Source organism: Chlamydotis macqueenii, chromosome 1 (genome assembly GCF_036417535.1).
Source record: "Chlamydotis macqueenii isolate bChlMac1 chromosome 1, bChlMac1.mat, whole genome shotgun sequence".
Lineage (NCBI taxonomy): Eukaryota > Metazoa > Chordata > Aves > Otidiformes > Otididae > Chlamydotis > Chlamydotis macqueenii.
In genome coordinates this window covers 198,636,426-198,650,242 of record NC_141556.1, presented here as the reverse complement: position 1 = coordinate 198,650,242, position 13,817 = coordinate 198,636,426, and the positions used below count along the sequence as shown (strand labels likewise).

Here is a 13,817-nt window from a genome sequence, read left to right as displayed (position 1 = left end):
TCAAAATAAGTCCTAAATTGAATTAGTTGCTTGTGCAGTCTCATTTCTCAATCTGAATTACTTTCTGTATTCCTGCCTTTCCCAGGACTGTGATGCACAGCTGAGTAGGTAAGAAAAGGGCTGTGCTTACACAAATGGCAGCTACTTTGATGTCTAGATCTTTTTAGATCTAGATGATCTAGGTTGTGAAGAATATAATCTAGATGATGAAGAATATAATTTTTAGACTGGGAGATCCTAAATATAACAGAAGTTCATCTCTGGCTTTTCATCTACCTGCTTCTACCTTCCAGTGGAAGAAGCTTTTTTTTTTTTTTTTTTTAAACAGACAGTCTAGTATTTGGAATAACTCTAAATCCCTAAATTTAGTAGAGTGCTGTTGGCCAGTAAACTACAGGACTCTTATATCTCTAATCCAAGGCAACATTTAAATGAAAATAGGTTTTGGATTGTTCTAGATTTATTTTCTTTCTCAGCTTGCTCTGGTATGAATTATTTCTGAAGTCTGAAATGTTACTTACGAAATAATAACACTGTCTCTCGGTCAAATATTTTATCTTTCAGTGCTTTCTTTTTTTGTAAAGAGGATTTGAGGAGTCTGTCAGTGACACTTTCACATTAACTGTAACTTACCTTAAACATCTGAAATAGTAACGATTTGGAGAACCAGCTGTAGCAGACACTTAGGTTTTTTTCAATGAATCCTAGAAACATGACACCTTCTCTTGATCTACTGCAACACAGTCTGTAAGCACTAGCAGATTTTTAGCATAAGTTCTGTCTTACTGGAGTCACATCAGATAAAATGAAAATCAAGTCAGCAAAAAGCAAGAGCTGGGAAAGTGTGGAAAGCTACTGTTAAAAACTACTCTTATGTCTTCCTTAGTTGCCACGGTGACGTGCTTTCATGTCTAAATGGAGAGATGAGGTGGATTTCAGTTGTCAAGTCTGCAAAGACAGAGAGCGAAATTTTTTGTGTGTTTTAAAGGAGCTAATAGCAGGTTTGCCTATGGCAGAAACTGCGATTGGTACATTACTTCTTGGTTGACCTTGTATACAGACTGTAAGTTATACAAATAAACTGAAGACAGTCAAGTTAATTAGCTCCTAGCGGGGTAGTATCACTTTCTTAATCACCTATTTGGGCAGCTTGTTCTCCATAACTACCTTGTGTGTCCTTGACTTCTCAAGCTGTAATGAGAATTCTCAGGAAGGAAATAGTGATGATGTGTAACGCTTTCTTCTCTGAGCTGAGTATGTCCTTCAGGAAAAATGATTGTGCAAGTCTTTGCTATCCATAGGACCTAAAACAGGACACACAGGAAATAAAATTATGTGTAAATAGATCCAGTGACTTTTATTTAATGCTCTTAAACTAGTGGATGTGCGGATTTTTTTGTTTTTTGCTTGCTTCCCCCCCCCCCCCCACTACTTTAAGTCCAGTCACTAGTGTTGGGTATCTAGTTGAAGTTTTCATTTTACTCAAAGCATTTATTCTGTTTGTTACTAGCTCTGAAAAATACTAAGGTTCTGAAATTACCAGGAGGAGGAAATAAACACCTTCTATTTTATTAGTTTCAAAAATGTTGCGCAGTAATTGATCTCTACTTCCCTTCATGTCAGTGAAATACTGCATGTTGCATTATACATACATCTTGCTGTTTAGGCAAACACAGGGGAGAGCTTTGCAGAAATATTAGACAGCTTTGGAAACCTTTGCTCAATTTGGCTTCTGCCTTTTTGCCATGGAGAAGGCTGGGTAGAGCCAGTCACCTTTAAACTAAAAGCCAGATTTCATTAAAATGTGATGTTATACTATCATGTGAGAGAGATGTAAACATTTGCCATTCCCATCACACTGACCCAACATCAGTTGGGCTAGTTGAGGGCAAGCCTTGAGACCCTTTGAGAACCACTCTGTCCTTCCCTTTGCAATGTCAGGGTGTGAAACAACACGCTCCGTTCTCTCTGCTTCTTGCTGCTGTGTACTTTCTTACCTTAGGCAGAGCAGTGCGTGCTGCGGAGAATAGAAGTGCTGTGACTGCAGCAGTAGTATTCTAATTTGTGCTCTTTTTGGCTCCAAGTTTCTGTCTTGAAAGGATCCTAGCAATTGTAGATTCCCCCTTTCTTCATCCACTCCCTCATGGAAAAGAGCTCTCTAGAGTCTCTGTTGAGCCCTGTTGCTGATGTAGATTGGTTGCATGCTTGGTTTTGCAGCATTCCTGATAGACCTTGCAAGGTACTGCCTAATTTTTTTTTTTTTTTTTTTTGGAAAGCTGTTCTTAGCAGAAAATCAAAGCTGAGAAGTAGAGTGACATACAGGATATTGTGGTGGTAGCTTTAAGCACTGGGTATTATTCTAAGCCTCTTCCAGACATTCAAGGGAATATACTTATTTATTTCAGAATACATTGTTTTGGTGGTTTGGTTTTTTTTTTGTTGTTTTTTGTTTTCTCCTTGGAGCCCAAATAACAAGTACATATTGATCTCGGAGTTCAGTGACCTTTCTGTTAGCCACATTGGGAGAACTATGCTGAATTTCATCGTAGCTTCAACAAGTAGCTTCTGATGTCCAAGTGACTGGGCACCAACAACTGGGAATGTGTAACCCTGACTTCTCGTGGAAGGGTGGCTGCATGTGTTTCCACTCCATCCTTGGCAAGGGAAATGCCTGTTGTTTGGGCTTGTGTGCATCAGCATCTTATTATGCAGTTTTTTCTTTGTTTTACCTGAATAAATGTTCGTATGAACTCTTGTAACACATTTTCCATGTATAAACACAAATCTGAAGGTCTGTACAGCTGCATGTAATACAGGAGGAGGGGGAGAAGGAGCTTGTATCGGGATGGGGAAGAGTAAACTGCAGGTCTCTGAGGAACACCTTAATTTCTGCAATACTTCTGTTCTTAAAGCTCACCTCAGGATCTGAAGTATCGCTGTACATGACTACACAAACTGCCAGTGAAGCACACTATTTTCTGTGCTGATAAAACCTTCAAAGGCAAGCAGGAAAAAAACTTAAAAACACAGAAGCAATTGAGTGGAGAGGAGATTTGGAATCAGACTCTAAAACAAACAAGAAGCTGATGCCACTGTGCTGTAGTCGGATACATAGCTCGTGCTACGCTTCCATGTGGGTTCTTGTTCATGGAAAGTCATTTTGTTTTATAGCTGCCAGTGTCTCCACTTTGCTTACATGAACTGAAGTGCATAGTGGCTAATACAAAACTTGTCTTATTTAATCACTAGTGTGCTTTTATTACAGGACTTCTGCAGGCAAGGATTCCCTTCTATAACCTCTTGAAAAAAACTTGTGTTACTTTTTATGCCATTTGTGTTACCAATGGAAGATTTCAACTGTTCTAAGCTTGAAATGGATGAGTAGTAAAAAACTGAAGGTATCCACAAAGGCTAACTTTCTTCTATAAGCTACCTAGTCAAAACTAGTGTTTGTTTGCTTTATTAGCAATAGCTGCTAAGTGTATTTTAGGCAATTATAGATGTAGTGTTTGCGTGCTGTAGTGATATGTTTTTAGTAAATGCATTTTTGTTAGTTAATTTTTGTGCAAACCACAGCCAAAGCAAAACTTCAGTGGGGAAGGTGATTGCAACCGTGGAAGGCCACAGCTCTATCCCATTTAGAGTTTTTCCTTTGATTTGCAAACCTGTAATTGAGCCTGAAGGCGACAACATATAATTCAAATGCACCTAACACCTTCCCTCCCCAACTCTGAAACTTATCCACATCACACAAGAAAGAAAGAAACATGGTTTTGAGTAATGAAATGGGTTGTGATGTTTCAGCCCTAGAGGCAACTAAGGCATGAATTTTCTTAAAGGAGGTGTGATTTTCATGGGAACTGTCTTTCTGATGAGAAGGACATCTCACATGGGCTGTTAGCATGAAATTAAGTGACTACTCTCTCCTCCCTTCTTTCACATAAATGAGCTCTCTGGGTGAGTTGAGTGAGCTGCTCTAACAGAGACCTAAACAAAGCAGGCCAAAAGAAAGCAACTCTTAATTCCTTCTACAAATGTGTGGTGAAAACCCAGAACTTTGTTTTACCACACTCCACCTTCCAGTTTGACATTACTCCCAAATATTCCTTTATCTGGACCTTCAGCCTGAGTATAGAGCTGGGCTGTGCTGAGGAGGCTGAGGGATGGCTGTAGGTTGTGTTTGGATTCTTCAGGGATGGTGGACTAGTCAAGTCTGTGAATGTTGATATCAAATGGAAAACCCAAAATGCCCAGTGTTAGCTTGTGGGTTTTTTCAAGACACTATTAAAGGTTGCAGTTGAAGGCATTAGTTGACTTTGTATGAGACTGACTCTTTAAATGACTTCTGAGTGTTGGGAACTTAAAGAATGGCAGCTTGGCTGGTGATGGACTTGCTTCCTGGTAACTGGTCTTGTTCTTAATATTGAAGGTGACCACCTGCTGTGAAGCACATACAAACTCCTCACAGTAGTGTGTTCTGATACATTTTGCGGTAAGGGGGGGAACCCAAATATTTCAGTGTTAGCAGCTTAAACTTTTTTGCTTGTCTAAAACTTGATTCCAGTGTGGGAGAGATTCCTCATTCTTTAGGTTTCACTTTATATCTAAAATAGAGGCTTCCTGTTGCATAAAGACAAGGGGGTTGCCTGCGTGCAGGCGTTTGAGTGTTAAGTGAATTAACTAAAAGTGTGAAGATAAAGTGGATGCTTTTAAAGCATGTTAAATACTTGTGTGGATGCTCTCTGTTTAGACATAAAATGACTTTATTTCCCTTAGCTTAATCCTCCTTCAGAGGGGATTAAGCTAAAGTCAACATAAAGCAGATTAACTTTCCTGTATGGACATTAACATGAGTTAACTTCTCTTCCCTTCCCTGAATGCCCTTCTATACCATGCCCTTTGGGATGTTTTTAGGAAGTGATGGAGCTCTTCAGGCTTTATTAAAGCTATACCTGATTTGGGTATCTGGAATTCAGTAGTTTAGAATAACCACCGCACTCCATTGAAAAGGATAATGCTGAGTCTCCTAACAAATAACTGTCCTTTGAACGCCTCAACAGCATGTGGAGGAGATAATGGGCTAATAATAAATATGCATACACACAGGCATAGAACATATGCCAAATTGTTTTTGACCATTTAATGGCAAGCTAGCATAGCAAAGCTGTATTGATGTTTTCCCATAATATAATCATAGAATATAATCCCAGAGAAGTTGAGGTTGGAAGGGACCTTTGGAGGTCGTCTAATCTGCTCTGTCAGGGACACCTAGAGCTGGTTGCCTATGACCATGTCCAGATAGCAGTGTTCCCATTGTCAGGTTTTTGCAATTTGCCTTGTCCGAGATGTGCTTCTGAACCCAAGGACCCTGGGTGCATCCTGCTGCACCTCAAGTCCTGGGGCAGCCTGTGGGGGTTGACAGTTGGATAACATGGCAGGGTCTGTGCCTTCATAGCTGCAGAAAGAAGAAAGCTAATTATGTCCAAGGAAGTTGTAGCATGAGATCTGTTTCTGGGGTGTGTTATGTAATTGTGGTAGCGGTATGTGGGCTTTAGTAGCAGCTGCAAAGCTATCAGACTTTAAAATAGCGTGTTTCCCATGTATGCAGCCTTTTTCAGGCTTTTGTAGGATCACAGGACAGTTCAGGCAGGAAGGGACCTCAGGGATCTCTGGTCCATCCTCCTGCTCACAGCAGGTCAGCTCTGAGGTCAGACTGGGCCACTCAGAGCTTCTTCTACTCAGGGCTTAAAAAAATCTGAGGAAGGAGACTGCACCGCCTCTCTGGGCAACCTGTGCCACTGCCTGACTGTTCTCATGGGGAAAACCTTCTTCTTATATCTAGACTGAGCCTCTTATGTTTAATTTTGACTGTTGTTCCTTGTCTTTCTGCCTTGTGCACTGTGAAGAGCCTGACTTTGTCTCCTCCATGATCTTCCCACAGGCACTGGGGGCTGCTGTTAGGTCACCCTGAAGCCATCTCTGCTCCAGGCTGAACAAACCCATCTCTCCCAGCCTCTTCTCACAGGAGCTGTGCTTCAGCCCTACCATCTCAGGGGCTTCCACTAAAATCCATCCAGTTTGTCAAAGTCTGTCTTGTGTTGCTAGGGCTCTAAACTGGATGCAGTATCTAAATAAGGGCTTTCTCGGCTTACTGTCAGTGCTGTGCTTTGAGAAATTGCACAGCATCAGTGGCATATAAAAGCCAATCTTGGGAAGAACTGGCTGTCCTCAGGACAGGTTCTTAAATGCCTCCTCTCGTGAAGGGGGGAAGCTTTGGTTTCCTGAATCATCACCCCACTCCTAGGGAGCTGACATGAGTGTTGATTCATGTTTGTCAGGATAAACAGCCACTCTGTTTGGAGCAGCTGGATGCAGAGGCAAAGCGAAGTCAGGGTGTAGTGGCTCCCTGGATCCTCAGCAGCCATAGCAGGGTGAGCTGTGCTCCCTTCTCATGTGGTCCTGTTTCCCCAAAGCGTTAATAGGAACTATACAGCTTTTTATTTTAAAAGGACAAAGAGTTGTCTAGAAATACTCTTTTGAGAACTCTGGAGTTGATTTATTCTGTACTTCCAGTTCTGGTGCTTTGTGCATGGTATTTCATTGCTGGGTAAGGCTAAAAAGCATGATTTAACACTTAACAGGATAAACATTTGCAGTGTGAATGCTGCTCTTGCTTTAAGGGTGCCTTTAGGCAATGGGAATTTGGGGTGAGGAAGTACCTTTTGTTTGGGTGGTGACGTTGTTGAAACAAACTCTGCTCAAGACTCTTATTTTCAGACTTCTCTTTTTGCCAGGATGTTTGTCCAGGTATGCCTGTACTTCTACTGCAAATGCTTGTGGCGCTGCCTGAAATTCGTGGTCAGGAAGCTAACAGGTCGATGTGAATTGCAAAGGATCTGTTACAATACCAAACCTGGAGCAGCCAGAACTATGAAAATAGGTAACGGCAAAATACTTACCTCTGCATGCCTTTGTACCTTTCTGCATGTGCAAAAGTAGTATGACTTCATTCTTATAAATAAATAAATAAATTGTTAAATGAATCCAGTATAAACTTAGCTTGTCTGACATGATGCTTTCAAATACTGTTCTCTTACAGAGGCATCACTGAAAGGTTCAAAAAGTAAGGTGAGTGAAAGATCTCATCATTCACATTTTCTGTTGTGACCTGCGCAATTGGTTTGTTCAGTCTGCTGTTTGCTCACCCCCAAAAATAACTTTACGATTTGATATGATTTTAAATTAAACCATCTTCTGCTGAAGAGGATGCTGTGTCCACAATAGCGGGTGATCTTGCTAAGTCAGGGAGAGCGTCCTGAGCTCCAAGGACAGGCACGCTGTGGCACTGATGGAATCAAGGGGGCAACAGATTAGGCAGATGGTCTGAAGCTGCTTCCTGATCAAAGGCCTCAGTGCAAATAATCTTCTCTGGCAGCTGCTACAGAAATTGAATAGACTGGCTACAAGGACATGGGGAAGCAACTTGAGTTATTATAGGGCTATTGCTCTGCAACTAGTCAGTGGGGTTGAACAGACTGGAAAAGTGTGTGAGTGTGTGTATGTGTATATATCTTCTGGGCTCTTAATCTAGAAGCTTTGGGGCATCAAGTTTAGCCTTGTTAACTTCTATTGAGGAATAGCTTCCATAAGAATTAATATGTGTTTAAAACCTTTTTTTTTAGCGGCTGCAAACTTCTGTAAGTGTTCACCCTGATGCTATTGAAAAAACTATAGATGACATCATGGAACTGAAAAGGATTAATCCAGACATAAATCCACAGTAAGTTCATGGTTTCCTTACAAAACAAATAGAATTTGTTTATTTTTTCAGTGCCTAGGTCCATGGAGAACTGGTTCTCCATACTATTGTGGCACACAATTTGAAGATGAATTCTATCTCTCAGTGTAAAACTACAACTTAAGCTTTGCTGTCAAAAAGCTGATGGAAAAATGAATTATATTTTATAGTAACTGTAATAGGCAAGTCCTGAGTCTCTTTATCTAGTGGCTTCCTGAATCATGCTGTCTTAGTATACTATCGATGCATTGATTTGTGGGGGCCAGTTCTCTAGGGATAAAATACCACCAAGGCAGATGGTCCTGGCAGTGACAGTGATGGCTTCTTAGCAAGGCTGTATGCAGTCTTTTGAGCAGGGAAGAAATCATCCTGGTGTAACTGATATAAACAGTATAAAGAGATATAAAAAGTTTACCCTTTAAAACTGCTTTGAATTATCCAAACGCAAATTTTAACAGTATGACATAGCTGATATCTTTTAATGCCACAAGATATGAGTGGTAAGAACAGATTGACAACAAACCATTACATTTACAAGGGTGTATTTCAAGAGTAAGTGGTAACATTTTTGTGGTTGCTTTACCTCTCAGCCCCTAGCTTAATGCAGAAGATGGTCTAGATCAGGAATCAGTGGGAGAAATGTAGAGAGTTGTATTATTCACTTGATCATCTGAGCTTCTCTCCTCTTCCCAAGCTTGAAGTTGATGTACATAATCCCAAATGGACATCCACAAATTGATAGCTGTTGTTTGGGTTTTTTTTTTAAATGATTAGCAGCATCAACATTTAAGATGGTTCTAAGGTCTTGCTACAGCAACAAAAAACAAAAGCTCAGTTGGAAAAATATAAATTGTTTTGTCTCCTTACAGGAATGACCCCTCCAGACTTTCCCCATTCCAGTTAAAAGGATAGTAACTGAGTAGTCTTAAAATGAGGCTTCACTGTTCATAAAGGAAATAGAGCACACTGTGTCTCTAACTTGAGAGACAACTGTTGTGGACATAACCACTGTCCACCTGGATTCAAAATGGCCCCTCAACCATTAAAGAAAGGAAGCAAATAAGAGAAACAAAACAAAAACATCTTTTTGTAGATGAGTGCCCTTTGAAGTTTTTCTAGGAGTGGGCCCAGAGCTTTTCTAGGGGTATCACTTCATGGGACCTTGCCCACATGACCTTCAAAGGGAGGATGGATGAAAGAGCAGCTGTTTCAAGTGGATGCAAGGCCATGCTGAGAGGCTGCCCGTCTGAGGAGGGTGTCCCAACTCTGGAACTCTTGTATTGCACAGCATGTTGATAACTGAAATTCAGAAAAAAAATCTGCAATGGTAAAATTAGTGATGATGACATATGAGGGGAAAACTGCAGGATGTAAACATGCACAGCTTAAAGCCTGGCCTGTGGACATCAGTAACTGTAGCATTAGCAATCAAGCTGGTTGAAGTACTCCCTTCTCAGTATTGGACCCTTGGGTAACTGGGTGAAATAATTCCAAGAAAAATTCATTAAGATAGTATTTTGTGTGACACTGGAGACCACGATCTGATTCTCCTTGTAGCATTGCCTTTGGCCTCTGAAGAAATGCTGTCTTGCAGAGGTGCAAATGACTTCTGCTTGCTTGAATCAGGCCCCTAAACCTTAAGCTACGTTTTGAGTGATCTATTCCTAATATTAAAAACCAAAAACAACAACAACAAAAAAAACACCCAACAAAAAAACCCACAGAGTGAATGCTTAATTGTTTTTGGACTAGAACCCTTGCATTCAGCATTTTACAGGACTGTGTCTTTCACCCCACCTGCTGCCCCCCACCCTACCCCCCACCTTTTCAAAACAGTGACGGATGGGGGGCTGGGATGCGCAAGATGGTGCCACATACATAGAAACACACTGTGCCACTAAATTGTTCCTTATATTAAATTAATCATAGCTCTACTAAACTTTAAGCATCTGCACTGAAGTTTTACATGTCAGCCATTTATTTTATACTGAAGTTTTCTAGAGAAATTTCAGCAAAAGCAAGTCAGCTATTTCTTTAGACATGATTAAGGAAAATCCATTGACTTGCCTACTCTTGAACATAAAAAACCTGCATCCAGACTGTCTTGTTTAGAAGCTCTGGTTTTCCCTTGCGTAGTAGAGGCTTGAAATCTCCTGAGGTAAGGACGAGGGGACGTGTGTCATATAATATGTGTTTCTGCAAATCTGTATGCAGTCATTTTTGTTAATGTAGCATCTTTGCAGAGCTGAACTGAGCTGTTCTTGAAGGCTGTGTGCTGCCACTACGTGAAAAGGAGGAGAGCCACAGTAATATCCCTTTATCAATGCCTCTGAGATAAGCGCGTCTGTTTAGTGGTGGGAGCAAGTAGGTTGAATAACCAGATGGTGACACATGCAGTCCACACTAACTATGGAAGCAGTCCATTAAATACTCCCAGTTTTGGACTCATCTCCATCTTGTGGAGCACCTGGAGCTGAGTGTGGTGGGATGCAAACCCAAGGTAGGTTGCTCCTGTGCTCTGAGAACTGCCACCACCAGCACAAGGGTGGCAGGAAGGAGGTGTGGGGCATCAGCAGCTCACCTGCATCCTCTGTTTGGCATGGAGGAGAGGAAAAGCTCAATGGAAAGGAGAGTGGGGAAACTAATTCCAGTCCCCCTATCCCCCCATGAATGCATGGAGCACTTGACTGGCTTTAGGTAATGTGCAAACGTGGCTTGCTTTGTATAGGTTGTGCAACGTGGAACTTTAAAAACACAGGGTTTTTTTTTTAAATAAAAGATTGCTCTGCTGTGCCACTGCCTGTGGTGTTCTGCTCGAAACTACGCTGAGGTTATAGGGTAGTTAAAAACATTATAGCTGTGGTTTCGTGATGCACTACAGCAATTCACACGCGGTCTTGTCAGGCTTTGCAGCTTTCTTTGAAATGCAGCCTTTCTGGGAAACTGTAGGATATAGCAAGTGAAGCATGTAAAAAAAAAAAAACAAACAGCAAAAACACTGCATAGGTTATTCTGAAAGGGTGGTAGCCACAAATAGCATGAAATTGCAGCAAGAGAAATGGCCTAATGATAACATCTCTGATTCTGTAGATTAATCTCAAAAGATAAGTAGTGAAAATCCTTCTGCTCAGAAAATTTAACAGTATTATGGAATAAACAAAATGTTTCAGTACATCAAACAGGACAGACGAGGAACCTCTGCGGCTTAATATCCATGCAGCTTGTGTTCCACAGAGGAATGAGGGTACAGATTTAGCTGTGCCCTCCCAAATTGTACTAGGCATTCTGATAATTTCAGACATTATTAAAAATTAAAGGATTTATTCCCCTATATAATTAAATATTCTTATGAGCATGGCAGTTACATACTGCTTAACTTGTATTTATTATAAAATCTTAACTAAAACTGAATAAGCCATTGTAATTTAAAGCCTTGGAAGCCATGTGTTTGGTGGGGATTTGGGCATTTTTTTGTTTGTTTTGTTTTTATTAGGGACTTGAGGTTTTTTGGTGTGTGTTTTGGATTTTGGTATTTGATTGGGTGGTTTTTTGTTGTGGTTTTCTTTTTGGTTTTTGGGTTTTTTTTTTTGTTTGGTTGTTTTTTTTTTTTTAAATGATGCATTGGGAAATGTAAAAAAGGAAACATAAAATCTGCATTATAATGAGAAGAGAGCCATTATAGTGATTCTTAACATGAAACAAACAAAAAAAACCAGCTGCCTAGAGGCAGATCTTTGAACTACACTGCTTCGAGTTTTTTACTTCTTTACACTAGCTTTTGCGACATGGAAGGAAAATTAGTATTTTTAGCTTTTTGCTGAGTTTCCTCTCCCCTTTATCCCTTTTTAAGTTCACATCTCTGGTCTCAGGGCATTGTCTGAAAAGCTGCCATTTGAATGAGGGGAAAGATTTAGTGATGTGCTTGTTGCAGGCGTTCAATGCTGCTGTGTATTTTTTATAACGAGATTTCAATGTGAAAATTAACTGTTCAAAGTTTAAAAAAAAATCCCAAATCTTATCATCTAAGGAAGGCAATGAATAAGACTATGTATTTTACAAGGCCTTGTTTAATACTGATCTCTTGGGAGTTGTCCCATTGTAATTAAAGTGTTAGACTATTGATTTATTGATGTAACTTTACTCGTGAATTAAATGGATATGTATGCGGTAGTGCTGTTTCATGGCTACATGTGGTTGCATTGGATTGTGTTGCTCCATTTTTCCCTCCTCAGGTTAGGAGTATCTCTTCAGGCATGCCTGCTGCAGATTGTGGGGTACAGAAATCTGATTGCAGAGGTTGAAAAGCTGCGCAGAGAGCCATACGATTCAGAGAATCCGCAACATGAGGAAATGCTTCTGAAAGTAGGTGGTTAAGAAGTATTCAGAGGGCATCCTTTATTCATGTCAGCTCCAAACAGCCTGGTTTATAAACCTCTTTAAAATGTACAGAGGTATTGTTGCCTTCCTTCCATCGTGTACCTGTTTTAAGATAAGGCTATAACAGCATATTAAGCTAGGCACTGGATACTCAGCTCTTACTGCAGATAACAGCTCTGCACTATGAGCTGTGGAAAAATAGCCCTATATCCTGCTTCAGTACACCTTTTTTCAACATGAGAAGGGTTATTTTTCTCTCTTAACTAGAATAAACATTTTTTTTCTTAAATTCCTTGTATTTTCGACGATATTGTATGTGTATCCCAATGGCATACCTCTAGCTTTCATTGTGTGGGATGGAAGGGTGGGAGATGATGACTTGCACATTTGTATTTACCAAATATGTTTTCAAATGAAAACAAAATGAAATAATTCTTTAGATAATACATACAGCGTGATGAAAAACATACCAATTAGGTTTTACTTGCTTCTTGCTTTCAGGAAAACCTTGCACTGGAGCAGATAATAAAAGTATTTTTTCAGGAAGATGATCTTGAAGCCATAAGCAGAGGGAGAGGTAGAGAGCTCTTATATTTGACAGGAATCGAGGAGAGTATAAAGGGGGTGGAAAATAGTCTTAATAGCAAGTCCCGGTACTTCTTCTGATCCTGTTTCTTACCATAGCTAGTACAAGATGCTTCAAAGAAACGGAAAAAAAAACCCCATAAATTAGCGATAATGAGCTTATCTAGAAGGAAAATGTCTTCTTACAGAATTTTCAGAGGTCTTACAAAAACGTAGCACCTGTTTGTTGTGGGTTTTTTTTTTTTTTTTTTTAGTTATTTTAAACAAAAATATTGAAAACTCAAACACTAACTGTGCTTCTGCCCCTGTCCAGCTTTGGCACTTTGGGATTTTTGGAGCACATGATGAAGCTGCCTTCCGCGCTCTAGCTTGCAGTGTAGTGCTTTACACAAGTTACAGTGGGAGCTTCTGGAAATTTTACTTTCATTACATGGGCTTTCAGGTACTTCCGAAAATCCCAGTAGGTATCTTATATAAGCACTTATGGATGCAGATAACTCTTTCTAAAAAATGCTTCAAATGATTAAAGAGTTCCCGTAGGTGTCTGGAAAGCTGTCTTTAAGGTTGACGCCTTTCTGGGAGGTGGGAGTTTTGCTGAGGAGGAGTCAAAATCCAGAGCTGTCCCTGAAGGAGTCCACTAGCCACCAGGTAGGATAGAGCAGATGGACGACTCCTGTTCAAGTCCTGCCCCTGGGCAGCCAAAAGCACAAATTTCTGGGGGTAGAGAGGGCTTTAGCTAAAAGGACACACAGATTTACCCAACGAGGAAGCCTGTGTCTTCAAGGTGGAAGATCCGAGTGCCAGCCTACAATATCAGTCCTTGAAAATACCAGGTACCTGACTGCAGATTTAACGAGGGCCTTTGGCTTCAGGAAAGCGTTCCTAAATACATTGGGCATCTACACTGCCCAGAGAACAAGAAGTTGAGTCTGAGGATGGGACCACAGGTGAGAAGCACCAAGGAGCTGACTGTGCTCTCCTTCCCAGCCAGCCAGCATGTGAGGGCAAGGTCCTCATTCTTAGATGCTCCTAAGAATCACATCAGCAATTATGTGTA

At 40.6% G+C, this 13,817-nt stretch overlaps 1 protein-coding gene across 2 annotated transcripts in view; it reads left to right on the top strand.

Annotated features, from left to right (window-relative positions):
* Nucleotides 1-13,817, top strand: part of ELMOD1 (ELMO domain containing 1) — a 46,409-nt gene that overhangs the window by 20,215 nt on the left and 12,377 nt on the right. For both annotated transcript variants that reach the window (XM_086742459.1, XM_086742469.1), the window contains exons 3-6: nt 6,795-6,940; nt 7,100-7,128; nt 7,683-7,780; nt 12,031-12,160. In XM_086742459.1, the coding sequence (XP_086598585.1) occupies nt 6,795-6,940; nt 7,100-7,128; nt 7,683-7,780; nt 12,031-12,160 (403 nt within the window). The remainder of the gene's footprint in view (nt 1-6,794; nt 6,941-7,099; nt 7,129-7,682; nt 7,781-12,030; nt 12,161-13,817) is intronic.